The sequence below is a fragment of the Solea solea genome, chromosome 8, assembly GCF_958295425.1.
Source record: "Solea solea chromosome 8, fSolSol10.1, whole genome shotgun sequence".
Taxonomy (NCBI): Eukaryota; Metazoa; Chordata; class Actinopteri; order Pleuronectiformes; family Soleidae; genus Solea; species Solea solea.
The window spans coordinates 14,997,186-15,025,003 of record NC_081141.1 but is presented as its reverse complement, the minus strand read 5'-3'; the positions used below and the strand labels follow the sequence as shown (position 1 = coordinate 15,025,003).

The following is a 27,818-nucleotide window of genomic DNA, read 5'->3' as shown; positions in this document are numbered from 1 at the left end:
ATTTAGCTGGCTGTACAACCCGTGACTGTGTTTTCTTTCACATGAATACCTGGAAACATCAGAGCTGGATATTTTAAAGGGATAGTTTGGATTTTTGAACATTATGTTTTATGACACGGACCCCAGGACTAGAGTGGATGTTAGTGTTGTTAAATCATTTAACGAGGCTCAGGTTCGGAGATCTAGCCCTTAGAGCCTCTAGAGAAATGCAGTTCTGGGAGAGAGTTTGGGACACATACCTGACAGGTTTTAAACCACAAACACACATGCATTTGTTATGATAACATGTTTGAACAATAAAATCGATGCCCATCGGTATGTCTATGATTAGTTTGGCACTACTTTCTGGCCCGTACTACTACGCTGGGCAGCCGCCCAGGACTTGTGACTTGCACGGCTGCAAGAAAATAGTGCCAAACTGACATACTGATGGGCAGCGGTTTTATTGTTCAAACATGTTATCATAACATATGCATGCATGTTTGTGGTTTAAAAGCCGCTAGTTATGTGTCTCAAACTCTCTCCCACAGCTACTTTTCTTAGCTGTTGAACAACATTGCACACTTTGTCTGAATGTTAAAATGCAAGTCAACGACAAACTCTGCCATGTCTGAGAAAAGCTTCTCTCTTTTGTTTTTTTTTTGTCTTAGAAAAGTTAACCGAACCTTAATACATCTAAAAGAAGAAGAGTAGTATTTGTAGTATTGGTGCAGAATTGGTTTTTATTATATTCCTTTTTCCAGTGACTCTGGAATGTTTAAAAATGAACCAAAGTGAGTTCTGTAGAAAAAATATGAATCTTAAGTCACAAAGAGGGAAACTCTGAAATAAATAACTTAAATAGAAAATAAATAAATGAAAAAATTTACAACACTGTATAAATCATGTAAAAAATAGGTTTCCCAGCAGGAATGAAGTCCAGAGTTCATGGATTCTGAAATAAACGTGTGTATGATATTTGGCAAGGTGTGTGTGTGTGTGTGTGTGTGTGTACTTAATGTATGTATGTAGTGTACTGTATGCATATACATACGTATCTTATAGCATTCATTAAAGTGAATGGCGTTATAGTGTGTCTGTGTTTAATGCATCAGTGCGTTTCTGGCAGCCGTCACAGTGTTCTTCATCAACATGGCGACTGTCATTGGACCCACACCTCCAGGAACAGGAGTGATGATCCCCGCCTTCTCCTTCACGCCTGCAAATCCAACACATGACGTTAAGACAAACAAAACATAATAAAAGTCATTGTAAATGTACAGTGCATGCATAACAAAATCACATAACAACATAACAAGCACAAAATCCTGCAAATAATAACACTTTAGACTTAAAACGTATGTTTTTGAGCTGATGAGGACTACATTTTGTCAAACAGCTCAATGATATTAAGTAGTGCATTCTGATCAGTGTGAAAAATAACACTTTCCATTCACAGAACCCAATCATTTTGTTTTAACCCGTAATTTAACCGTTTAAAAAAATAAAACCCCTACGTATTAATATCAGTATTAATTTTTTACTGCTCCTTTAGAAATTGTTCAAATATAAACATTTACCCTCAAAGTCCACGTCACCAATGAGCCGGGGTTTTCCCGTCTTCGGGTCCTGGATACGATTTATGCCCACATCGATGACTGCCGCGCCCTCTTTCACCATATCTGCTGTGATCAGTCTGGGAACACCTGTGCCCGAGGAAAGAATGTGTTAAAAAGTTAAACGGATTCTCTCAACAAATGGGATCATATCAGCAGATAGTCAAGATGTGCATCTCTGTGATAAGAAACAAGGAAAGGGACTGTGGTTGTGTGCATGAAAGAGTGATGCATGTGCATGAGCTGCAGCTGCATTATGAAGAAACCAAAATGTCACCAAGCAAATACAGCACAGGTTTGCATCCTGAGCTCAGTTACCCTTCATGTTGGATAGAGGGCAGACAGGATGCTACCATGATTCATAATAGCTTGTTGAGGTACATACGTTTGTATGAGATTGGACACACCTACAGCGCGAGATGTCGTTGATGTTCTCACTACCCGCAAATTATCTAATTATTTCGCTTTTGTTGTCTCGTTAAACTGATTCAGACATTTGTGATCTCACATACAGCTGCACTGGGTGTGGTATAAATGTTTAGGGGAGAGCTGTTTCATGTAAGAACTCTATAGCTACCATCTCTGTATAAACATTGGTAACATGTTACTGACCAACAGCAAGAGTGCTGCAGTTTCCATTGTGAGTAAACTGATGCTTGTCATCTACATTTTAATGATAATAATTAATTCATTAATGGATTTCGAACTTCAAATTTTGTCTCCAAGATTGTTTTAATGGGACATCAACTAACAATAGGTGTAATGGCACCTCTGTGAAAGCCTAAGCAGGTCTACATCGCCTGTATTCGCACCAAGCCGTGTTTCCATTGGGAATAGTAAAATGGTACAATAAGGTCAGACTGGACGTAAACTAGCTCCACCCACAGCAGCTGATTGGGGAACAGAAAAACGTCACCCCCTTGTTTCACATCGAAAAACAACTGCTTTATATGTCACTAGTCACTAGTGCCGAGGTGAGCCGAGCTGGAACCATGTAGTGGAAAGACGGCAATAGGCTACTGTTCCTGGTCCGAAGACATGAATGTGTATACGTGAGAAGTCATGCTTCAGAGTTTACTGGTATTGTTGGGGCTTATCAACCAATATTACCACAACATACTGTATATTTTATGACCGACAATACTGTTTACCAACTGTGGGAGAGCCAATCCCACATTGTGTTCCTTTAATCACTGGTTCTAGAGGAGAACCGTGACAGGTGCCACTTCACCTCGCAATAAACAGGATGGGATGACTGTCTGGGCAGAGGGAACTGATAACTATACTGTGATGTTGGCTGCTGGGAATTTGAGTTGCTCAACAATGGGATCGTGTCTGAGTCAAAGAACAATTAAGGACCACATTTAACGGCACAAAATGCCACCAGTGAAGAGACACATTAACTCCAAACTACACCCCGAGACTTATCACCTCCACAATTTCATAACCATTAATCATGGTTGTGGTGTGGTTGTGCAGAGGAAGTGTAAATGTATCAAAGAAAGAAAGTGAAGTGTTTTTCCCAGAGAGCTGCTGTTAGTCATCAGGTAAAGCCCATTTATTTGAAATAAGAGTACAACATGACACCCCTTAAAGGCAACATATTACAAAAGAGATCTTCAGCAGACACTGTAGGCCTGAACTGATCAATGGTCGTGCATTCCAGTAGCAACAGATCCAAATTGTTCTTCAATCCAGGACTACAGGTGGGGCAGAACGCCAGGTAAATACACTAAACCATCTGATTTGATTACTTAGATTCCAAGGAAATCACTTCAAGTAAGGGCTGGTTAGCACTTTCACAATCATTCCTCCTTCCTGCATTAAGAAACATAATCCCCCAATATGGCAGTGCCAACATTATGAAATGGCACCTGACTGTGGTTTAAGGAGTGTCCACCACTTCAGGGACACCGTGAAAAGTAGATTCGCTCTGCTTAATATATAATCTGCTTCATTTAAACTGTGCAAATACATAATACATTAGCAGATAACGGGTTTCAAGAGAAAACAACAGCAGCAGCTACGCATGCTTCAAAAGTCTCCACAGGAAAAATACGAGTTAATCCCATAATTTGAAAGTGAAAAGGGAACATAATACTGTTGTTACTCAGACTGTGTGTGTCATGAAACTCTACTTGTTTTCCCAGTGTGACATTGTGTTTCATCTTTGACTTAATGTGCTCATTGTAGTCGTGATCACAACACAAGAGAGAGCGGTGTAGTCAGGCAAATACGTCGGATTAAAAATGAAATAGTTTCAACTCAATTTATTTCTGTTAGCCTGAAACTGTCACATTTATGTAACACATACCATAACTAACATAAATTAAAAAAAACTGTCTTATCTATACAGTATATATAATATATGTACAGTATATACATATATGAAATGATCAAGGATCATTTAAGAACAAGAAATAAATTCAATTTGGGATTTTTCTATTATTTGAGTAAATCGGCATCAGATTAACACACACTTACAATAACTGTTTGTGTGCAGAGTTAACCATGTAAAGGGTTTCTTCAAGAGTGAAAGGACAGGGCAGTAATGAGCTGCACTGGGGCTCTGGGCTCTGGGCTGAAATTACCTGCAGCTGCAATAATGATGTCAGCCAGGCGGCTTAGCTCCTTCAGCTGCTCCCTCGGTGTACATCTGTGGGCGATGGTCACTGTGGCATCTCCTGACAGGAAACAGATTTAAAACAAAAAATGTTTCCTCACTCACTTTAGATACGAGATACATTTGGTTTTACAAGCCAAGGTTTTAAGACAATGTGGGTGAATTATATTTCATATCGGGGGCTCAAAGCTGTCAAAAATATCTAGTTGAAAATTCGGCCAAAATAGAGTCATTCTTTGACATGGTCGCGCAACCGAACACGGAGAGGCCGATGCATCCTCCGGTGAGGCAATAATGATGACAGAGAACATGACGACATTGACCCTGATCTTTATCGAGGATTTTTGAGGACCACCTGCAGCATCCCAACTAAGCTGTGACAATGAATACAATGACGTGTGGAGCAAGGACACACACGAGGTGGTCTTCTGAGAAGATAAGAATGAGAGGGAGGGAGGGGAAGGCAAGTCACTGCACATACCACATCAAAGCACTTCTAGTGTGTGTGTGTGTGTGTGTGAGAGGAGGTAATAAAAGTTGATTAAAACATGCCAACGTTTATTTAACTGTGTTATATAATTTTTTTTTAATGTTCTAAACTGTTTTAATTTTTTTAAATTGGCGCTTAAATTCTACTGTTAATTCTTTCTATTGCTGTGCAACTACCACATTTCAGGTGCAGATTTAGGGATTGGGCAAATTGGACACTCCAAATTGTCCATATGTGTGAGTGCGAGAGTGAATAGTTGTTTGTCTGTGTGGTGTACCCCGCCTTCGCCCTATGCCAGCTGGGCGACCCTCACGTGGAGGATAAAGCAGTAGCAGGTGAAGGCATGAAAGGATCTTGTAACACATCCCATTTCTGCAGAGCTGTAGTACCAAGTTATGACACATAACATTAATCGGACCTGTAACAGTAGTAATGCAAGTCAGTCTTATCTTGTTGCTTCATCTACGCAGTACATTCCAACCTTCCTCCCTTCTTGTGATGCCCTTATAAGGAAGGCTGATATTGTTTCCTCCAGTGGTTCTCAATGCCAAAATCTCTCGCCCTGTGCTTTTCCTTCACACTCCTTGTTTTCTTGACTCACTGAACTCATTCAGCAGGACGTGCATCAGCATTTATTTGTTATCTTACGCCAGGAGTCATTAAAGTCTTCATTTACCTATCACATCCTGTCAAATGCTCAAAGTTTCACCTTCAGGGAAAACCAAGATGGATTATTTGGTATTCACACACACACACACAGAGCATGCACTTACCCCCAGGGCGTTCATGGTTACGATCAGTGTGCAGCAACATTGCGATGGGCATTCCAACATGTTTGGAGCGACCAGCAACCAGCACATTCTTCCCCACTGTCTCAATTCCTGCACAAACACATTTTCAGGGGAAAGAAACATAAGATGTGCTTTTCTTTTCTTTTCTTTTTTTGGTTGACTAAAAAAAACAAATGCCCAGAACCAAGGGCAGTATTTCACCTTTGACCGATATTGTGGGAAAGGATAATCTACCAGCTGCGCCACAGTCTGGCACCACAGTGTCACGCACGTGACAGTTGCAACGCAGAAGTGACTGAGGTGATTATTTGCAGAAGGACAGGTGATAGGTGGACACCTTTTTTTGCTCATTTATTTCATGATTTAATGATGAACCTAATGAGTTTGACATCAAGGTACCGGGCTGCATTTGTGGGTGACTCATTTAACACCATCAGTGTGCCTTTATTTATGGATTACTCTCCATAATCCCTAAACTCTTTTTCAGATCTAATTGGAAATCTTTCTTTATGGAGCAGATTACAAAATATAAGATTTTATGGCATTATTCATTAATAATTCCATAATAACCTTTCACCACAATGTAAATCAATTGATCTGAGAGAGAGAGAGAGAGAGAATGACACACGTGCACCTCCTCAAGGACATGAAGCGTGCTTCTTTTGGCTGTTTTACTACAACTACTCTGTACACAGGTCCTCAGAATGAAATGATTTGCTACTCGAGCAATGGCAACAACTGTCAACTGACAATACGTGCAATAACAGAGTTGACAATAGAGGGTCTTTCAGTGTTTCAGAGATGGAAAGATGGGTCATTTGTTGCATATGACGTTAAAGACAGAGAGCGGCGATCCATAAAAACATTAGTATGAACTGAACTGTATAAAGTGAATATGGAAAAGGATCTTTACTTGACGATCAAAGTACCTTGTCCAATCAGCCCAGTATTGTGCCATGCAGAGGCATCATCATCATCATATTGTACAAAAGGCTGTCACTGTCATTGGCTGGTATAGAACTTGAGAACATTTTTCTGAGAGTCAAAAACAATCAAGGGCCCTTCTTACTCGATTGTCTCCAATTCCCTGCTTTCTAGTAGTGGACACCAGCGGTCACATCTCTTAGCAACAGCAGTTACATGAACTGACCTCACCAAACCAGCAGTCAGCTTCAACCCAAGCTTTACCCTGCACATACGCGAACAACAGCGCCCTCTCCTGGGTTGAATCAGTAACGCAACCACTACAGACCGCTTGTATACAATGATGAGACTGTGATGTACACACAGTTTACTGAACACACTGTTTCACTCTGTCTGTGGTAAATTGATAATTATTTTTGTACAGTGTATTTATAAACTGAATCCAGAAGGAACTCTTTGGGGTGTAACTCTATAAAAATAATAAAAGAAACAAGATCAAAGTGAGGAAATATAATTTTACAGACAGTTCAACCAAAATCTAAACCCTTAACACAATGACATAGTGAATATATCTTCAAAACATACCAAATATTGTCATTTTTTTTACAACTTCTGTCTAAATCTAATCTTAGCTGCTAAACTGTAATAGAAATAACATAATAGTAATAGTAATACTCTTACGCTGTATATACCAGGGTATGTGATCAGTGTGGAGCGGAGGAATTTTGACTGGAGACCGTAGAAAACTAAATAAATAACCAAAATCTTAATCTAATTTCTCTTACCAGTGTCTGAAGTATATATATATGTAAGGAAGAGGAGGATGATGAGAGCGCAAATTATCTTATTGGGAATAAATCTGCCTCCTGTGAAAAGTCTGTTGCTGACTTTGCTCGGCCTATTTACACCACTGTATTTTAACGTTGGCCATAATGAAGTTACTTCGAGAGCTCAATATTTTCTCAGGTGACACTTGGTATAAAAGGTTTGAGAAGCGCTGCTCTAGAGGATTCGTTTTTTTAGATTTAAAAAGAAAATATGAACACAACATGTCTGTGAAGGTTCTCGGTCATCCAGGCCATAGTCATCTTCAGTCACCTGCAGCTAACTACTGAATATGAGCACAGCACAATGAAATCCAGGAAAAACACACTCATATTAAAAAGTGACTTAAAATACTGGTCAGAGAATAGAATTTTCTTTTAAGGTTTTGGTCATTTACCTGCTCTTTTGATGATCTCCCAGACAGCTGCAGGCGTGGCAGGCACCATGGACCTCTGGTCCAGACACAGCTTTCCAATATTCACAATATGGAAACCATCCACATCCTTCTCTGGAGCAATGGCATTACACACGGCCCGTTCATTGATGTGGTCTAACAAGGGGAGAACAAATATGTAAGAAAAAAGCAAACTGTGTTAAGAAAAACTTGCCTATTATTCTGCAGGTTCAGTTGTGTATTGTAAATAATCAGTATTCAAGTCAGGCCACTCAAAGGCAATACATTTAAGAGCAGAAATGAAATAAGCCAGATGTTAACTATATATGTGGGATGTAATTTTGCTTTCAGTGAGGAAAACTCATCTGCGTTTACCGGGAAGTGGCAGCTGCACCAACAGACCGCTGACCCTCCAGTCACGGTTCATCTTGTCAATCAGCTCCAGCAACTCCTCCTGGGAGATGGAGCTCGGCCGCACCACTGTGTCGCTGGAAATACCTGGAGAGCATGTGCACATTACATTCATATTCCGTCGTGTGCATGTTCATGTGCAGTTGTGTGTGAAAATGACTAAAATGTGTCCACCCATGTGTAAGTATGCAAATAGTGTTTGCTCATAACTGACCGAGGATGCTGGCTGTTCGTGACTTGTTCCTAACATAGGTACGGCTGGCTGGGTTGTCTCCCACTAGGACCACTCCTAGATGGGGTCTCATGTTGCCCTGAGCTACCAGCTCTTCCACATCACGCTGGATTTCTCTGTGAAGCTGACGAGCCAACTCTGTCCCCGAAATCACCACAGCAGCATGTCTGGAATTGTTAATCATAAAGACAGCTCATACCAAATCACTGATTAAAACACACACACACACACACACACACACATGCACCACGGCCCTGCATTTTTCTTAATTGTCTAGTAAGCTTCTACTTCAAAAATCAAAACACAGCCTCCATAAAGCAACACCCTTGCCCAAATGTACACTTATTATAAGGCTACAATCACAGCTTATTCTTAGGCTATAACATATATAATATTAATCTACTTAGAATATATAATTCTCAGGCTGTAATATTTTTTTTTATTTTATTTTAAAGCAAAAAAAAATCCGTTTCTGAGAGCAGAATTGTGTCAGTTGTAAAGTAAAGGTCAATTATTTAAAAAAACAATTGCATAATGATGATGTTACCAATGAATGGTTGAAACATTATTTATTCTGGGGGGTGGGTGTTCAGCTCTTGCTGTTCTGCTCCAGTAAGTAATAATGGAGTTAATCTGGTGACCATGGTAATGATACCATCTTTCCTGTACCACAGTATTCTGAGGATGAACGATAGTTTTTTTTTCTTTTTGCAGATATCCAATATGCCGATATCAAGTGCCAATAACGACACTGAAAATGATATACGCTTTTTATTCTCTTCTGTACTGAAATTAACACAATATTTTTCATACTAATGTCGCAGACGATGTATGAATTTTCTTCAATGAGGAAAAGCAAAATCATTGTCAAATAAAATAATAGTTGCAGAGGGCACCTGCATAAGTCAAGGAGGTATAACTGTTGTGGTCATTAGTCATATTAGCAGATTGTGTTTGCCTATATCCAATAATAAATCTTTCAATATCTACCGATATCGTGCTGATAATATCATGCATCCCAACATATGGTTTTGTGTAAATTTGCTGAATTTGACAGTTTAGCAGCAGCTGACCGTGCTCTATAAGCAGCAGCAGCAGTTTCCATTATATGAACAGTGATGTCGTTAATGCTACAACCAGTGAAACAGCAGCAGGTTGTGTCAGAGTAATTGGTTTACTGTCAACATTTTGGGGATACGGGGATACAGTTATCGGGGATGACCGTTAATCCTGCCCTCTCTGCCGTGAACGGTGAAACGCCCTGTCATTCACCGTCCACTGACACGTGACGGTTAAACACGCCTTCCCCCGCCGTCGCTCATTCATCCCGCTCTGCAAAGTGTTGTAACCGCCGTGAATTACAACAAGAGGAGACCGTGACGTTCCGGACGTGGGGCCGCTTACCTGGTCGCCGTCTCGTGCAGATGTCTTCTCTGACTCTCGAATTTTCTGTGCGTCCGCAGTTTGGCCCGACAGCGGTGATGGTGTACCGTTAACGGGCTACAAATCCTGAAGGAGGAGCGTAGCGGTGAAACCGAGGCCGCCATCTTTGTGTGCGTGTGTCGTAAAGCGTGTGCACGTCGTGCGCGCGCGTTTGTGCGCGCGAGAGGGAGGCTGATAGGCTGTTTGTACACAAATGGATGATAGACTGTGGAGTACACACAGTTTACTGCACACACTTAGTTGATCTTTAACGGTAAATGAATAATTACTTTTATACAGTGTTTTTATGAGGAGAATCCAGGAGTAACTCTTTGGGTGACGCTCCCAACACTAAGGTCAATAAAAACAAGATCAAAGTCAGGAAAGGTGTAGCCGTGCCTTGGAAAGATCAATGGATCAATGTGTCATGCATCTGGAATGAAAAAGGAATGTATAACCATAGGGGCAAACCTGTGCTTCATCATGAACATACTGTATACACAATCTGTTGATAATATAAGTATAATCTCACGGTATACGCAATGCATGGTCCATGATGCCAATAATATCATGATGCAACGATTCTGCGATAATCAATATATTGCGAGACAATCATATAGCGATACACCACAATATGTTAGACACATACATGTGTAAATGATGAAAAATGTAAATACACCAGTTTGTTCTTTTTCATCATGAATAATTGCTTTTCTACAAATCTTAGAAGAAAAGAAAAATGTCTGTGAAAAGTTAAAAGTGCAGTATTTCTCTATATATTCGCAACATGGAGAACAAAGTGCATAAAGTCTATGCGTTTAACGTGGAAGAGACATCAAGACGCCCAGCGACTAAAACTGGCAGGAACTTAATTTTTTACTTTAGAGCGCATCCATTTGTTAATTAAAATATGGATATTTGCACTGGTGTATCAATTATCGTATTGCACGAGGAAGGACGACGATATATCACCAAAACGATATTTTGAACAACATCTTACAATGAGATAAAAACAACACCTGCTTTTGGTGCCACACTGTGGTAAAGTGCCGAGCACTGGTGCCTCATAGCAAGAGTCTGCATGTTCTCCATGTGTGCACATTCTGTCCAAAAACATGCAAATTGGACATTTCTAAGTTGAACACAGGTGTGAATGTGAGAGTGAATGGTTGTCTGTCTCTGTTATTGTGCCCTGTGATAAACTGGTGACCCGTCCAGGATGTATTTCCCCCCACCTTTCACCCTATGTCAGCTGAGTTTGGCTCAGGCTCACCCTGTGACACTCCTGTGGATGATAAATGGTAGAAAATGAATTTCCTTTATCATGAATTGATTTAAAATGTTACTGAAATTAAGAGTGTTTTGTTTTGTTGACAATTTTCCACCCCAGTGGACAAAAAAATACTTATTCTATTTTATTCTACTCTATTCATGTTGTTGGCATAGATTGTTTTTGTTTTATCTCTAAAGCTCAACAGCTCAGCTCAAGCAGTCCCTGACTCCAGTGTAAAAAATAGTGCATTTAACCTGATAAAGCCATAAAGCCACAATTGTAATTTTCACACTGTATTGTGGATATTCATATACATATGTATACATATGTATATATTTATCTATGAATATATATATATATATATATATATATATATATATATACACGTTTTCTTTGTTGCTAATTTATTGAATTTTACTAGAGGATTTGTTTGTGTACTCTTCAATACATCAGTTCTAGTATATTTAAGTGACATGTAGACTTAATTTTACATTTAGTTTTTGTAAAATTAGGCTATTTTGTCATAGATAGATAGATAGATAAATAGATAGATAGACATGTCAAAGCTATGCCCTGTTTTGCCTCAAGATGGCAGCAAATTATTCAAATTACACAGGAACCAGCTCTTTGCAGTTACCAGTGTAAGGAATATACAGCAGGTGACACTATGATACAGTTACTGTTCAAATAAGGAACAAACAATATTACAGTAGTGCTGGTTATGTAACTGCATGTTCCAACATGTTGGTGCTTGTCAGGGGCATATGTAAAGGGAGGGAAAAGAGCACTTTTAAACATTAAAAACAACTGATGAAATGAAAAACATTGATTGGATGAAGGTGGAAAACACCCAATGTTGTTTGATTTTAAGCATCCATATCACTACATTTGTTGATCTTAGAAAGCTGTAAAGATTACAGGCACATCTAGACTAAAGGTTTGTTTGAATGGTGGGAGTGTGTTCAGAAAATCTGGTAAACACCACACCCAACAAGGCTTGCCTGAACTCATGGCTAATAGAGAGTGTATGCATAATGCTGCGTGACAAAAGCTGACCTGCCGTTGACTAAATGAATGGCTTTTACACACATGGTCTGTTTGCCAACCCCACGGGTTAATTAAGCAACTCCATGCTGCTGATGCATTCCACTTAAGGATGTCGGATTAGTCACTGACATGGAGGACATTGTATCATGCATGCGATCTGCTGCAGAACAAGACTTGACATTTTTTTCTTCTTATTGCAGATTGTACAGTGAATAAAAAGACTCCAGGAAAGCAGGAACAAAGAGGATCAATTTCCTGTTACTGTGATGAAGCTGTGGTATTTGTTATGTGACTGCGAGAGAGCAGACTGTACATGTGAGGCACTAGATGATGACCCTGTGCTCTCGGTTGACAAGAGCTGGTGTTAGGAAAAAAAGGTTTACAAGATTTTTTTTTTATGTTTTTCAGTTTGAGATGAGATCTCTGGACCTGGGTTTCAACCATTGAGCCATTTTTTTTTTTTTGGCTTGTTTTTTTTTTGTCAATGTTATTATTCTGCCTCTTTGTTTTCACGAGCAGAAATCCTTTATATGATGTGTACTTCATCTGAAAATGGGCTCTGTCAAGCAATACTATCAGATTTGACAAGAGGAGCTTTTGTGTGTATATATAGCAGCAGCGCAGGGAGTGTAGCCTGCATCCCAACAAACTTCTGAATAGAAGTTTGTAGAATTCACCACTACACAACAAGTGTTGTGTGGAGCTGATTTAATCGGCATTATTATTATTGTTGTTATTATTATTAATAATAATAATAACAACAATTATAATAATAATAATGATAATAATAATGATGATAATAATAATAAAAATAATAATTTATTTTTATGCGCCTTTCTAACACACACTTTACATATTAAATAAATCAAACACACAAAAGTTAAGCTAAAATAAAACAGACAAATTAAAAAGTTAAGATGAAATAAAACGGACAAGATCAACACAATAGATGAAGAGTTTAAAATGCAGAATACTGAAAAAGATGGCTGAAGCTATAGTGGGAGGATGGTCACATGTGACAATGGTTTGAATGAAGCAAACGTTTGCTTGTATTTTTATGTAACACAATTCAGTTTTAAGCTTAAAACAAAAACAAACTGTATATTTGCTGGTAGCAGTACTCCGCCATCTTCCCCCCCGCCCCACATTTGATCCAAACTACACAATCCTTCATCATTTGTATAGTCTCTGAGGTGAGCATTCACACATTACTATCACTATGACAAATCTGCTCTTGGACTCTTACCAGATATCACAGAATTATGACAAAGGAAAAAGACCATGCAGGGTTTGTGATAGCAAGTGTGTTTAGAGAGGTTTGGCCAGCATGAATTAAAGGCAGTCTGCATTTGTCTGTTACTGTGGCGGAGGTAGAGACAATTTATAGGACGGTTCAGTCCAGTGTGCAACAATAACCTAGGCGTGGGTGAAACTCTGTATGGGGAATCAGCCAGAGTCAGTTGTTCCACTCCACCATACAAAGGCTGAATGGAGTCATGTCTCAACAAGAGCAATTGGAAAGGGAAATTATCCTCACAACATTCCCACACAGAGAAGACGCCTATCATTTCATCCCGAATGTCATGTTTCGTATTTTTATCTGTAAATATTTGAGTCAAAAACAAGGATGAAACTGGAAATGGTTGGTAATATGTATATATATATATATATACATATATATATATATATATATATATATATATATATATATATATATAGACGGTTGTTTTATTTTATTATAATCAACATGCTTATTCAACATTCATGTTAAACTGACAAATCCCTGCTGTTGCTATTTATGGTATACACTGGAATTTTAAATCATGAAGTTGAGGCTGGTTTAATTATCCTCCAAACGACCCCTCTTCCCTCCTCCCCTCCTCCCTCCCTCCCTTCCTCCTCCTCCTGATGTTGACTGACTGCGCCGGTTACGTAACTCATGCCTTGTGTTTATGCCTTTGCGCACGTGGCCTCGGCCAGAATAGATCGCAATATTTAGACGGGTCCAACGTTACCAACGAGCCAGTGATCACAACCTCAACACGCAACGCACGTTTCTTTGATGCGCACAATGAAAACAAGGTCACACGGAAACATTTCCACCACAATGGCAGATTGTGTACAGAGACACATATTTCTAACCAGAAAACTGATCCACAGTGACAGCAGGAAACTGTACAGTCAGTGAGTGTGTTTTGCCTTCACACAGTCACTGTTTTATATTTGAGCAATATCAATTAAAAGCATATTCATTTAGGAGTTAACTATGTCAACAATGTGCTTACATTACAATATAAAAATAACAACATTAGCAGTACGAATAATAATTGTCTCCCAGCAAGAAGCCACACACACAATAGACATTATATTAATAGCACGTGCTAAATAACACCCACAATGACTCAAATATTCAAACAAATGCAAGCATTACCCAAAGAATGCTGGGAAATGTGCATATAAACCACCAAACATGCTACAATCATTGAGGATGGCTCACATTTTCTTTCTCAATACTGATATCACAACCGTACCAATACTAATATCAGTCATTTCAAACTGTGTAACAAATATTCTGCTTCTAGGAAGAAAAAAAGAAATAAACAACCCTCATTATTACAGTATGTTACAAAATGTTCTTAGTAAAGCACGTATGTGAAATATAAGGTTTTTGGATGTTTATATTTATCTTGTGTTTTTCCTTTTCTTTATCTGATGCAGTGATTTTGGCCAGTATCAGATCGGAAAATATTGAACAAAATAACAACAATACTACTTCTATTATTATTATTATTATTATTAATAAATCCATGCAAGAACACAATGTACCTACATATTCCTGTTCATGTAGCGTTCCCTCGGGACACATTAATCGTATTTTGTCATTAACGGGGTTGACCAGCACACACACACGCGCGCGCGCGCGCCCTCTCACCCCTCCACTCCCCCCCCCCCCCCCCCCCCCCCCCCCCCATCTCAAAGCTGTCACAGAGAACATTAGCGTCGGTTGAGACGGCGGCTCACTCTCCAAACGCCCGGATGAGAGCAGCAGGCGTCATTCAGCACAACATGGTCGCATGAGAGTCGGCCGAGCCGAGGGCAACATATTTCGCGGGGACGAGCGCAGACAGACACTGCTGGAATCTGTGACATTTTCGACGCAACCCACGGAGTGCGGTTCTGGGAAAATACCCAGGCAGTGATACAGGCGTGGAGGCGAGGAGGAACAGCACATTTTCTCCCCCTCGTGGTGTCCAATTTCGTTGGTAAGTACATTTTGTCTGGCACAGAGAAAAAAAAAAGAAGCTGCCCCTGTGTTCAGTCTTTACGCGTGTACGCTTCCTAAATCTTGTTCAGCCACTTTCGTTGCGAATGTCTTTGTGGCGAGCGTCGTTTGCGGGCTGTATTTACAGAGGAACAGGCCTGGTGAGTGTGAACACAGTGTCAAGTCGAAATGCCTCCGTGTGTGAACGTTAGCTCTGTGTGTTTTTCACTGTAGTTGCTGCGTTTCCCCCACATTTTCGTTTCAGTGCGTTCACGTTGCTGGTGCCACTGCTCTCGTGCAACTAAATGAGTGAATGGAGCGGCTACACGTGCATGTGTATGTGTGTGTGTGTGTGTGTGTGTGGGATTCCACGTTCGACAGGAGTATCACAGATTCAGACCCACGGTATCTGGTGACCAGTCGAACGCTGTGAACCAATGTCGTTAACAGGAATTAATAACGTCAAGGAGTGCTGCTGCTTTCTGCCATTGACTCGATTAAAGGCTGTTAATCGCGCGAGCAGACACCGTTTAAGGCGGGTCGACATGTGCGCATGCGCAGTGTGGTCAGACACAAACACTACCACCCCTTTGCCCTGTAACAAGAAGTTGGGGTCAGACTCTCCTAAACTTATCAAGATCCACAGGTCATTTCCCTGGTTCCATCAACGGCTTCTTAACTTATTTACCTACCAGTGGTTTAAATCGTTTGTGTGGCATAAATGATCAAATCTGACATCTACATGTGTGTATATATACACTTGCTGTGTAACAGTGGTGACCCTGTGGGCCACTGTGTACAAGTGGGAATTCATCCTGATATTATAATAGCCCCTAAGCCACATAACACTGTAATATATCTGAATAGTTACCTTCAGTTGTATCTAGATTTGTCAACAGAGGGGAAATCTCTTGACGGGCAGGTGCTGCAGTTCACTCACGATGAGGTCAATGTGAGATGGAGCAGCGGGTATTAAGTCGAGCAGCTTTACGAAAGTTAAAAAAGTGAGAAAATTGAGAGAAGGTGATATTTACGCTGTTGGCACAACCTTAGTACTGCTGCCAATTTGTGCATGGTGGTGTGTGTGTGTGTACGTCCAGGGGCCCACTGTGGTCTTATGTTTTTAGGGTGCTCCTTTTCTTTTTTCACCAGATATGTTTTTTTTGTTATTGGCTATAAAAAAATCAAAAACAGGACTACAGTGAAAGATGTTAAACATCATAGTCCGGAAATGAAAATGTAACTCATGCCAAAGTAAAACGATTAACAAAACCAGCTTGAGGACACAAATACCAGCTCTGTCATTATACCTGAACTGCTTTATGTGTTGTCTTGTTGCTATGAGTGTTTTTTTAAGGCATGTCCACCTTTACTTGAAAGGATAGATGGAGTGTGTTAAGAGGAGAAAGATGCGTAGAAGCACAGCAGTGGGCCACAAGACTGAATTTAAGCTGCGTCACTGCAGAGGGGGCAGCCTCAGGGTGCTGATAGCTCATCATGTAGGACTGGAGTCCCTGAGGCTTCCCCTTCTGCAGCAGCGAGTGTTTACAATCCAACGTTTAACTTGCAACTATTTGCTGTTAAGGTCTGTGGATGTTAAAAGTGATTTTTATTTTCTGTGAAAATGTGTACCTCAGACTTGTACCGCACCCACTGACAAAAACCTGTCGTAGTCTGCAGGTTTTCCAAAATGAAGCCAATGTGGAAGTGCTCGAAACCTGTATGATCATGAATAGCCATCGGGGGCAAATACATCGATTTTTATAAAATTAAAAAAGTGTTTTGTGAGATTGTTTTGAGAGTATGGTGCTATTTTTTTTAACTTGATTCAACGTTTATTTTAGTTCCATTTTGTAAATTATAGGTCCTTGGATGACAACATAGTTGGGTTTGATTGAGGACGGTGACCTGCTTTACCTCGCACGCTTCCTAATATCTACATCCTCACTTCTCCAGATCCACCCTCTTGTCCAGATATGCTCTCCTGTGTTTAAAACAAAAAAAACCCCATACTGCATACCATGCTGCAAATCCGGAGGCTTTAAGTGGCAGATCACAAACCAATGGATTTTTGTTTTGTTTTTGTTAATTCATTCTAGAGCTACTTCCTATGTATAGTCATGTGTTTATTATTTATTCTTATATTGTCTTGTTTTTCTACAACATTTTAGTCTTTGTTTATATTACAACTGCCACACAATAAAGATATCTCAGTCTACTGCCGACAGAAGCAGTTAAAGTACGTAGCATTCACGTATCTAACATGGAGAGGGGGTGTGGGAGTTAATGATTGATCTCCTCATTGTGATAAGGAGTGAGACAGAAGAAGAATGTTGGGGTCTGTCACTGTCTCATATTTCCCTTTCCACCATAAAAGCCTTGTTTACAAAATGTACACAGCAGGGACTCACGAAGTTGTGCAGCCAAATGCTCTGATTGCGATGTGTAGCCATAAATGCTATATGACTGATATGGGAGCATATCATGATAAGATAGGTAGATTAATGACTTCCCTCTTTTAACACACCTTTATGCGCGAGTGCCACACACAATGTTCTGCTGTTGCATCAGTAACAAGCACAATGTCTCCATTCACTCCATGCACTTGTAGCTATTTATTTCTCAAGTGTTAAAGTGTTGCTACACTTAATTTGCTAGACTTTCACATGTGCCTGCAACATTTGAGATGTAATAATTCTTAAAGTAGCCTCTGAGCATACCTAACTTGTTTTGAACTCAGAATGTTTGAGGAAAAATAAAATAAATAAAGTTCTTGCATCCACGTAGTTTAAGCATGACATATTTTCAACCTGCTCTTTCGACTAATCCTTTTGAGGAACAAAAACAAACAAGCAAGGCAGAGTGATTCACACTACATCCCCAGTTCTGTGGCGACAGGGATTCAGCCACAGTTCAGACCGCACTGTTCATAGAGCCTCTCTTCATGCTAACCCTTAAATCCAAACACTTTACAACGGACTCATAGTGGTGCAAGTTTAAACAGCAGTCACACCAGACAGCTTAAGATTGTGTTTTGGAAGAACTGGTAGTCAGTGGAGGAGGGCAGATGATATCTTTGTATGGATGGAAGCAGCATGTGTGCATTGTGCAATGTTGTTAGGTTAAACAAGGTGCTGACGAAGCTGTGTCAGACCAGTTTTTAGGGGTGTGTGTGCGCTACCCTGCTCCTCACGTTCCGGCAGTTTGTAGTTTCCAAGAACTTAATGCGTAATGGAAAGATGAGTCATTCTATATTCTAATGCAAGGTGATAACTTAAAGATATGAATTGGTTTGCATAGCACTTAAAACAATAAATTCCATTTCTTTCCAATTCATATTGGAATTTGAATTAGAACATTAGTAATTGTTTAGCTCCAGCTTTAAGTACATTACAAATCATTTATAGTTGAAGTCATATTTTTGTCTCCTGGACCGCCATGAGAAAGAAGCAAGAAAATGCAATGTATGGACAAAAGCTGCTTGAGTCTGCTCTGGTTTCCGTGGCGGTAGGGCCCCGTGCAGAGGCCCTGCTGCCAGTGGGTGTGTCTGTATCTCTGTGGGCGGAAGGACTGTTGGCACCGGGGCTGGCAGTGTCACAGTCAGAGAACAGTCTGTCTCTCTGATCGGCCCACAATCACAGAGCACAATCTCACTGTTATGTCTGAGCCCTCTGCCATGGCAACATCACATGATGACACTCGGAGAGGCCGTCTTCATGCTGTGTGTGTGTGTGTTGTGTGTCTCCTTGTAAGATCATGGCTTAGTCCATGTATTTTCTTTTTAATTAACTAAGGTCAAATCAAATGCAGGAGAGAGCAGGAAGGGTCAGAGTGCTTCACACACTTGGCATGTCACCTGCTGTCGAGAGGCTGAAAACAAATAGAGGAAGCTTCAGAGTAGTCGTGCTTTGATTTAAATTCAGCATTGCTTCAGGGTTGTGGCACCGTTTATAGATCGGGGATAACAATCCAAACAATTTCATCTCCTAATTGGTCTACTTTACAACCACCGGTTCAGTTTTGTTCTTGCATTTAACCAGATCTAAGGCAGCATTTATGCACTTAAATATGTGGTTTGCACACATGTTATATGTAAGCTGCTGGTTTCAAAGAATCCAGTCTAGTGGCAAGCTTCTGCCCGATAATGTCCACTAATGTCTGTCTTTTACCAATGTTACGTAAGCTTACATTCTTCTCTGACCAAACTGCCTTGGTAGCTTAGATTGCTTGGATTTTATACAGACATGTATTTGCAGAACAGTTGTGGTGTTTTTCTTGGGTTTCTGCATGACAGTTATCAGCATGTACAGTGAACACTTACTCAGTTATTTAATCGCGCAGGCGGCCTCTCGCTGGTTTTCCCCGTCTTTATTGTTTTCGAGGCGAGAGACCCACACTTATTTTTTCCGAGGATGACACACACAAGAAACCCTCCATTCTTTTAATGGCACCATCCTTTTTTTCAAAAAAGGAAACCCCTACCTCCTTACATGTAAACAGGTAGTCATTCATTACCCTATTTAGGGTGTGACTGTGTGTGCTGGTGTCGTTGTCTCTGACCTGCTGTGTGATTTTGGCCTCGTTTGTGCGCGCCACTCGGCCCATGAGAGCTGCTGTGTGGTGTCTCTGGAGGCCTTCTGTAAGCCACAGGGTCCGTATCAAAGCGCTGTCACACAAAAAGTCCCTTGTTTGGGTGCTGGCTTGGTGTTAACTATGCTAATGACGGGCTTACCAGTGAACTGTGAGCCATTGTGGTTTTATTTATGCGAGATAGAATGGACATTATTTTCCCGTCCTCCACATTTATGTACATTTGTCCAGGAGCGCACAGAGCTTAAGTTTTAATGAGTCATAATTTTGCCACTAAGGCCAGCGCTCTGTTTGAGGTTTTGGAAAATGCTTGGTGGTTAATGTATGAGAGGAAATACTGAAAGAATCTTGGGGAAAGGCTATTCTTGGCATTTTGGGGATAATGTCATGTCAATGACACAGTTTGTCTTCTTCTGACAAGTGGAAAGAAAATCTGTGTCCTGTGAAACTACACATTACACACACTATAGTAGTGTGTGTGTGTATATATATATAGATATATATATAGATATATAGATATATAGTAGTAGTAGTAGCTGAATGTTGAGACTTGTAGACATTTATGTGAAGCCAGAGGCCACATTCTGCTGGAATAATGTGCACTTTCATGGAGAGTGATAGGCACAATGATGTGATTTCAGTGTGAACATAAACTTTTTATGTGTCTATGTTGTTCTCGGTTAATTGTGCTGACGAACTTGTAAACAAAGCACGTGTTTTTCATTTTCTTTCATGAGAAAATGTGAGTGTCTTTCTTACACTTGGAAGTTCAGAGTTTGTCGAGAGCCTGATGTTTGAACAGGTGCGAGCTCAAGTGTCTGTTCTCTTTGTGTGGTAATAGTCGTACACTGGAGTGTAGAGAAGGGCGTCCGATATAAATGATGGACCTGTCCTCACCGGTCCATGCTGCTATGTTGATAACATTACCGCCTATTTGCATTTGATTGTACAAATGGGGCAGGGCTCCATGTAAGGATGAGCAGCTGGCTGACCAGTCACTGCACACACTCATGTGACACGGCTATTTCTAGCCAAATCATTCTGCCTCCCTACTGCCTTTAGTAACAAGAGCGAGTGGTGGATATGTGACACCTCAGAAAGCTGTGTTCCTGGAGGGTGGGGGCAGTTTTTTTAGATGAAGAGTGGTGGTATCTATTTAGAGGCCACCTTGCAGGGTGTGGATAAACTTGGTAGAACAATGGCATTTTGTGCAATTGAATTGAAAAGACTCCTTTCAAGATGCGGGTGAAATGCAGGTATGTGCTCATAATGATTTGTCTTTTAGCTTGTCTGTCACTTAATAGACCTGCTGATTGTTTGGCCTGTGTTGGTGAAGTGGCTAACATGCATAATTGCCCTTCAGAGAAACACGTCGGTTGTGTAGTGGTTCAAATCCTCCCTGGGTCAGCAGTGGGACAAAAAGATCCCCATGTAAATGTGCTCATTATGCAGTGTTTAGAAATCTGTGCACACGGGTGCAGGGACGGATGTATGTCTGCAGTCAGATTTGAGTCCCATGCATTCAAATGACTTGGTTTGCGAGTGAAAAGCACAGGAAATGCCTTTGACCTCGTCATGACTCATGTCCCTGCTCTAAAATGTCTGCATTGCTCTGTTGTGTGCTTTTAAAGGATTAATACAAACACTGACACATTATTTTGGTCCACTCAGTTTGACAAACAATTTGCCTGGCACACACAACAGACTGCACATATAGAAACTGTAAGGTGTTATTGTTTGTTTTTGTTTTTTTTTGAATGATTGTGACCTCCCGATGGAGAGGTGGCAACAGTTACCGCAACAGTGTTTTGAGTTGTGATCTGACATGGGACAGAAGTTGTTGCTCAGTCAGCCAATCGCACTCTCAGCTCATCTATATGTCCACACTGTAAGTGGAGATCCTTGCTGACATGCGTGTAGTTTTTACCCCCTGTTATTGATAACCCTAGGTGTTCTGATCAAGTGACATTAGTGGAGGTAACTTGGTCGCACATTCTCACCCTGTCATGAGACATGATATCTGGAATGGTAGGTCATCACTGTGTCCAAAAATGTTTCAGTAATTAGGAAGAAAGAACATATGACATGAGCTGTGAAGAGTAAAGGTGCCGATCTGCACTGGTGAACAAAATGAAACAAGATTTCCTTCATTTTAGTGTTGAATGGAGCTGCAACAAGTAATAGATTACTATTTATTGACAATTAATTGTTAAATATTTTGATATTAGTTTTACAGGGTTTTGTTTGTTAAAGGTAATCCCTCCGTTTCTAAAATGTGAGTATTTTCTTAGTTTCTTTGCTAATCTATGGCAGTAAGTATCAGTGTTTTTCACCTTTTTCTGACATTTAATTTACTGAACAACCATTAACAGTAAAAAAAAAAATTATTGGTCACAACCCTAGTGTTAAGTAGGGCTGGGCAAAAGCTTTACTGTGAGTTTAGAAATTAATTGGCAGTCAATTAATTAGGATTATTATTAATGTCACAAATTAAACATAATTTGCTCAAAAGTAAAATCAAATTATTGTGGATTTAAACTTTTCTACAGATAGAAAAAGACACACAATCAGAGGTCAAATCTGTCTTGGCTTTGCATAACCATACTTTATCCACCCTTTGTTGCAATAATATTGCGATGATTATTGTTATTTAATTTATTTTGCAGTCCCAGTGTTAGAAAATACTATTGTGCTTCAGTGTGATGAATCATGAGTTAAGCTCCAACAAGCTGAGACGGCTTTAAAGGGAGCATAATCTTTCCTGCTTTCTTATATAGATTTAATCAGGGTTTTCACTGCGAGTCGAGGATAATTTAATTGGAAAATAGTATAATTGGTCCTCTTTAGATCACAGATAGTCCAAACATAAAGCTACTTTGCTATAGTGTCTGAAAAAAGCGCCGTCACCAAAAGATACTCCCACACTACAAAGTAACCCCAGAGGAAACATTGAAAGTTGAGTGTACAGAGTAAAGCGTTTGTCCTCGTGAACAAAGATGCTTTTCTAGGATAACGTCAGGCCAGTTAACTTTCAAAAACATGGATTAAATGTCATTGAAAATCTCCAGGGTTCCCCGTACTGAACAGGTGATGATATCCTCATAATGTCTCAAACATTCTGGCTTTGTTGTGGCTCTAAAGGAAGTGACCCCCGACCACCCAGTAATACTGAGAAGGCTTACACGGCTTCAGTATGACCAACAGTCCCACAACCTGTCAGCATGCACTCCCGTAAACACTTGCATACATACACGTTATATTTTCCCCTGCTGTTTGGTACTGTACTGTTGCATTTCATTTTTATTCCAAATCATAGGCCATGGTTTTAATTGTTGCACATTATGACTGACGGCGTCTGAAAAAGCTGTGCCCATATTTTGCTTTACAGGTTTTTTTTTTCCCTTCCGTGTGCCACAGAGGTTTGTTGTTAGAAACGACATAGAGTCGACCTATCCCACAGAAAAACACTGCTCTGAAGAAACTGAAATGCGTTGTTTGCATTCATGGCTTGTTTTCCATAAAGCGTCTGTCAAAAGTAACACGTGACAGCAGACACTGTTGTTTGTTGTAATGCAGCTTCAGCTCACGTCTCATTATGTTCTCGTGTGTGGCAGTGAAGCGGAACATTGTAATAAAGAAGATGCATCTAGGTCGAGACCATCCCATTTAATTGTGCTATGATAATATTATGTTTTATGCTGTGGCAATAACTGGGTTATTATGAAGTGATTTCATGGAGGAAATAAAATCTAGTAGGCAGGTTTTTCAAGTGTCTTTTTAAATGTGAATGATAACGTTTTACTGCAAGACAGTGGAGAATTAGTGAAGAACATGTATATGCTATAGCTTGTTTCCAATAAAAATGTTTTAAATATGTTTAAAATCTATAAGAATATTATAATATATATATTATTATTAATATTTATTTGGGGCCCAGATTTTCAAAGATGACAAACCACTGTGACCAAATTCACTATGAATTTAAGTAAATTTTTGTATAATTTCTGTTACACTAGACATGTAAACCAGACTATATTATTAAGTTGCTTGCTGTGACAAATGCTGTACTTGGTTTGTTAAGATTTAAAATGTTTAAGAATAGAAATTATTCTGTTGTTATATGAGGAAACTGCAGAGTGGTTGAGCCTCTTTTTGCCTCCTGGTGGTGGTTTAAAGGTGACGTTCTGATTTGACATGATCTGTGGAAAAAAATCTGTAGGAAATGAGTTGTATCGACAGGATCAGAGGTGACCCGGGCAAACTTGCCCTCCTCCCCACCAGGACCTCATCACAGAAATACCAGCAGACCTCTTGTCACCTCATAATCAACCATGCTGTGACAGCGCACAGATAAAGTAGCACATGTCACACATGGCCTGCAACAATTCTCTCCCCATAGATATCTTTCTTGGGCCAACACAGCAGCTGCGTCAAAATTGACATGGTGGTTCTGCAGGCGAGTAGGACAAAATCTGAATAATAAGACATTTTGCCTATAAGGAGACTTTATTCCGACTGTTCTCTGCAGTACTGAATTTGTTGCGCATAGAAGGCGGAAAACAGGATCAGCCGGTTGTATCATTAGATCTGTGTCTGGGCATAAACGCCCCCACAACAATTTTTTTTTTTTTTGCAAAACTCGGCACCACCACTGGAAGTTGAATAGTGCAGACAGCCTTGAAAACACGTGATGGCTAATTATATCAACTCATTCAGGCTTCAGTAGATGTAGTAATAGTTGTAACAGCACAGATGAACAACGTGTGACTGTTAAAATGCTATTGCTTAGTCCAGCATTCCAGATTGTGATTTTTGGTATTGCAAACACTTGTTTGTCAGTTGTTGTTGTTGTTGTTGTCGTCAGGAGCACGTCTGCTGAGTGTTGAATGTCTGGACCGGGGCTCAGGTCATACTTTGTGGATGTGTGCGTCTGCAGTGGTCTGCGTGACGTACGTTTTAGTGGATCGCACCCACTGACTGCACGTGCTCCCTGTGGCACAACACGTTTGGCTTCAGTTGGTGGCGCACTCTTGTTTTTCCCTCTCGTGTTCGCTGGCAAATTCCCTTAAATGTCCAGGAAGAACCTTAACCTAGAAGATTGCCACTGATTTTAGAGTCTTGTCACTTGATCTTGCTTGGTGATTCATTGTTAAAAAGCTGTCCTTTTTATAGAGGAAATTCAGTGTACAATACCCTATTGTGAAGGCATGCTGTGTTGAATTTCAATGCAGTTTACAGTATTTTCACATCAGACCAGCTTCATTTTAATACTGAAGCACGGCTTTTTTAAGTTAATATATTGGAGAAACAAATCAGAGCATATGGTAATTATTTATATTCTAATGAAGTTGTAATTTTTAACTTGTCAGTCAGTTTTTCTGTCAAGTGTGATATGAATGAAGTGTCAGTGAGACTGTTTAAATTAGAGCTGCAACTAACGATTATTTTCATAATCGATTAATCTGTCGATTATTTTCTCGATTAATCACTTGGTGTTCAGAATATCAGGAAACCTAAAAAAATGTAGATCGGTGTTTGTCAAACCAGGAAATTATGATGTTCTCAAATGTCTTGTTTTGTCCACAAACCAAAATCATTGACTTGATCTCTTCTTTGTTATCCAGAGCAAAGAAATGAAGAAAATATTCACATTTAAGAAGCTTAAACGATAGGAAATCTTGTTTTAATCATGAAAAAAAGCATCAAACTGATTATTTGATTATCAAAATAGTTGCTGATTAATTTAGTAATCGATTAATAATTGATTCATCGATTAATCATTTCAGCTCTAGTTTAAATAAACTGAAGAATAACCTTCCCCCCCCCCTACGTGAGACCCCTTGATGCGATTAAGGCCTACAGCTGAAGTTGTCATGTGAAATTCCTCCTGACATTCTTGTCACTCACTCCGCGACTTGTCATTCCCTGCTAAAGCTTGTGGCACGTTTTCGAACATGACTTGAGGTATCTACCTAGAATCACAGAGTGGGCGTAATCCGCTGACTCACTGACTCCCAGCCCTAATCCAGCCGGCCCTCGTGCCTTTTCTTCCGCTACAGTTAGGCTATACGTGCCGGGGTTAAATGCTGGCTAATACTGTGTGTTTATGTGTGTATGTACACGCATATGTGTCTGTGCACAGGCTCGGCATTCCTGCACAGGCCCCTGTGTTTCCCCCACTGCCACGACGTTGACCACTGCATGCGCACAGCAGCAGGTCTAATCAAAGCACTTTATAATACTGTTAGCTGGGTCATGTGCTGGAAGCCAGGATTAAGAGCATAAGGGCATAGGCCACTAGATCCAGCTTAGCAGGGAGATCTCTCGCTCCTTCCCTTTCTGTCTTTTTCTCTCCCTCGGTCTACACCTCTCTCCGTTTTTCTCTCTCTCCTTCTCCCCCCCGTGCTCTCCTTTAACCTTATATGTGAGGACACAACTATCCAAGGTCGCAGATGTTCATTAGACTCCAGTGACACGTCGTCGTGGTCATTTACTATAAACAGCTCGATCAGTAAATGAACAAGAAATGCGTCGCGTCACGACAGCCATCATTATCTAGATAAGAAATGTCAGGATTAATGAGCCCGTCTCCACGTCAGTACAGGTACTTTTAACTCTGTTTTGGTTTCTAATTGTGTCCTTAACCACATGCTGTTTCAGAGGCAGGAACGTTGTCACTATGTAGAACTTAGTGGACACGTTCAAACAGACCTGTCATCATAATGAATTGACTCCAGAGCAACCTTTCTTTTTGTATTTTACTGTTTGATTGGGATTTTATTCTATTTTAACATCAGAGATTCTTTGTCTGTTTACGATTGTCAAAATATTATGTCTACTTTCATTCTGTATAAGACAATGAAATGTGCCCCATTTACAAACTAACACAGTGGCAGTGTGCATCTAAAAACTGTCTCCAACAGTAGGTAGGTTTTTCAAGTGTTTTTTTAAATGTGGATGATAAAGTTTACTGTAAGAACATGGAGAATTAGTGAAGAATATGTACATGTTAAAAAAAAAATATATATATATCTATAAAAAGTGACTTGTAGTTTTTATTTGGGGCCCAAATGTTCAAAGATGACAAACCACTGTGACCAAATTCACTATGAATTGAAGTAAATTTGCTCAGAAGATACCCATTTTTGTATCATTTCTGTTACACTAGACATGTAAACCCGACATATCCAAAATATCTATATTGATACAACTTCATTTTTGTATTTAGTTGCCTCATAAATCTAAAGTTAGAGGCAGGAAACCCATTATAACTGCTAACAATATGTCTGCATTTTAGACCAGGGTTTTAAAGGTACATCAGGATTTCACTGATTGATCTGCACTTAAGTTTAACAAAGAGAATATATATATATATGTATCCCCATTGTGCTTTACCTACAGTCAGTTGCTCAGTTTTTGTGCTGCTTTTTCAGCGCTCACTAATACCGACATCCACTTTGCCCCAGTAACACAATTTAATACCTCAGAGCATGCCAGTAGTAGATTGCCAGTCTCAGAGAAAAAGGAAGGTAGGTAGGTTGCAGGTTCTGGCAGTGGCAATGAGAGAAAGATAGTTTTGAAGGGTTAGCCTGGGCAGCAAAGCAGAGGAAGGACAGGGGTGAAAGGGACTCGTTTAGGTATCCACACTTATTTGTGGAAGAGAACTGGAACTGTCTGGCTGAAGCAGGGTGTGTGTGGGGAGGGGGGGGCGGGGGAGTGAGCGAGAGGAGAACAGAGAGAGGGTCAAGGGTAAGATGACTCTCAGGAACATGGTCACACAGATGGCCCAAAGTAAAAGAAAGCTGGACCGCAACCTTAAAAAGCCCTTCAAATTCTTGTGAAGGATCAAGCTTTATTGTGTCAGCAGCAGTCATATGATGTGAAGCTTAGCCAACAACACAACACCCTCCCCCATCATAGTTGGCTTTATAGTCATCTT

General features: G+C 40.1%; 2 protein-coding genes across 6 annotated transcripts in view; one reads left to right on the top strand and one right to left on the bottom strand.

Moving 5' to 3' along the window:
• Nucleotides 1–683: 683 nt before the first annotated feature.
• mthfd2l (methylenetetrahydrofolate dehydrogenase (NADP+ dependent) 2 like) lies at nt 684–14,928 on the bottom strand. Of its 2 annotated transcripts, none has more exons than XM_058635234.1 (8): nt 14,858–14,928; nt 8,268–8,452; nt 8,018–8,140; nt 7,646–7,798; nt 5,482–5,589; nt 4,187–4,279; nt 1,560–1,685; nt 684–1,198 (listed from the first exon to the last, which is right to left on the bottom strand). In XM_058635234.1, exons 1-8 carry the CDS (start codon nt 14,869–14,871, stop codon nt 1,083–1,085), a joined length of 918 nt encoding a protein of 305 aa, XP_058491217.1. In that variant the 5' UTR covers nt 14,872–14,928; the 3' UTR covers nt 684–1,082. The 2 variants fall into 2 exon arrangements, with proteins under 2 accessions (XP_058491217.1, XP_058491216.1); XM_058635233.1 differs by lacking the exon at nt 14,858–14,928 and adding an exon at nt 9,690–10,001.
• An 83-nt stretch (nt 14,929–15,011) lies between these two features.
• Nucleotides 15,012–27,818, top strand: part of slc20a2 (solute carrier family 20 member 2) — a 41,987-nt gene continuing 29,180 nt past the window's right edge. For 2 of the 4 annotated variants that reach the window (XM_058635448.1, XM_058635447.1), the window contains exon 1: nt 15,012–15,290. The gene's annotated coding sequence lies outside the window, so the exon portion shown is untranslated. Of the gene's footprint in view, nt 15,291–15,378; nt 15,451–21,062; nt 21,136–27,818 lie in introns of those variants that run through there. The other 2 variants (XM_058635449.1, XM_058635451.1) reach the window with 2 other exon arrangements.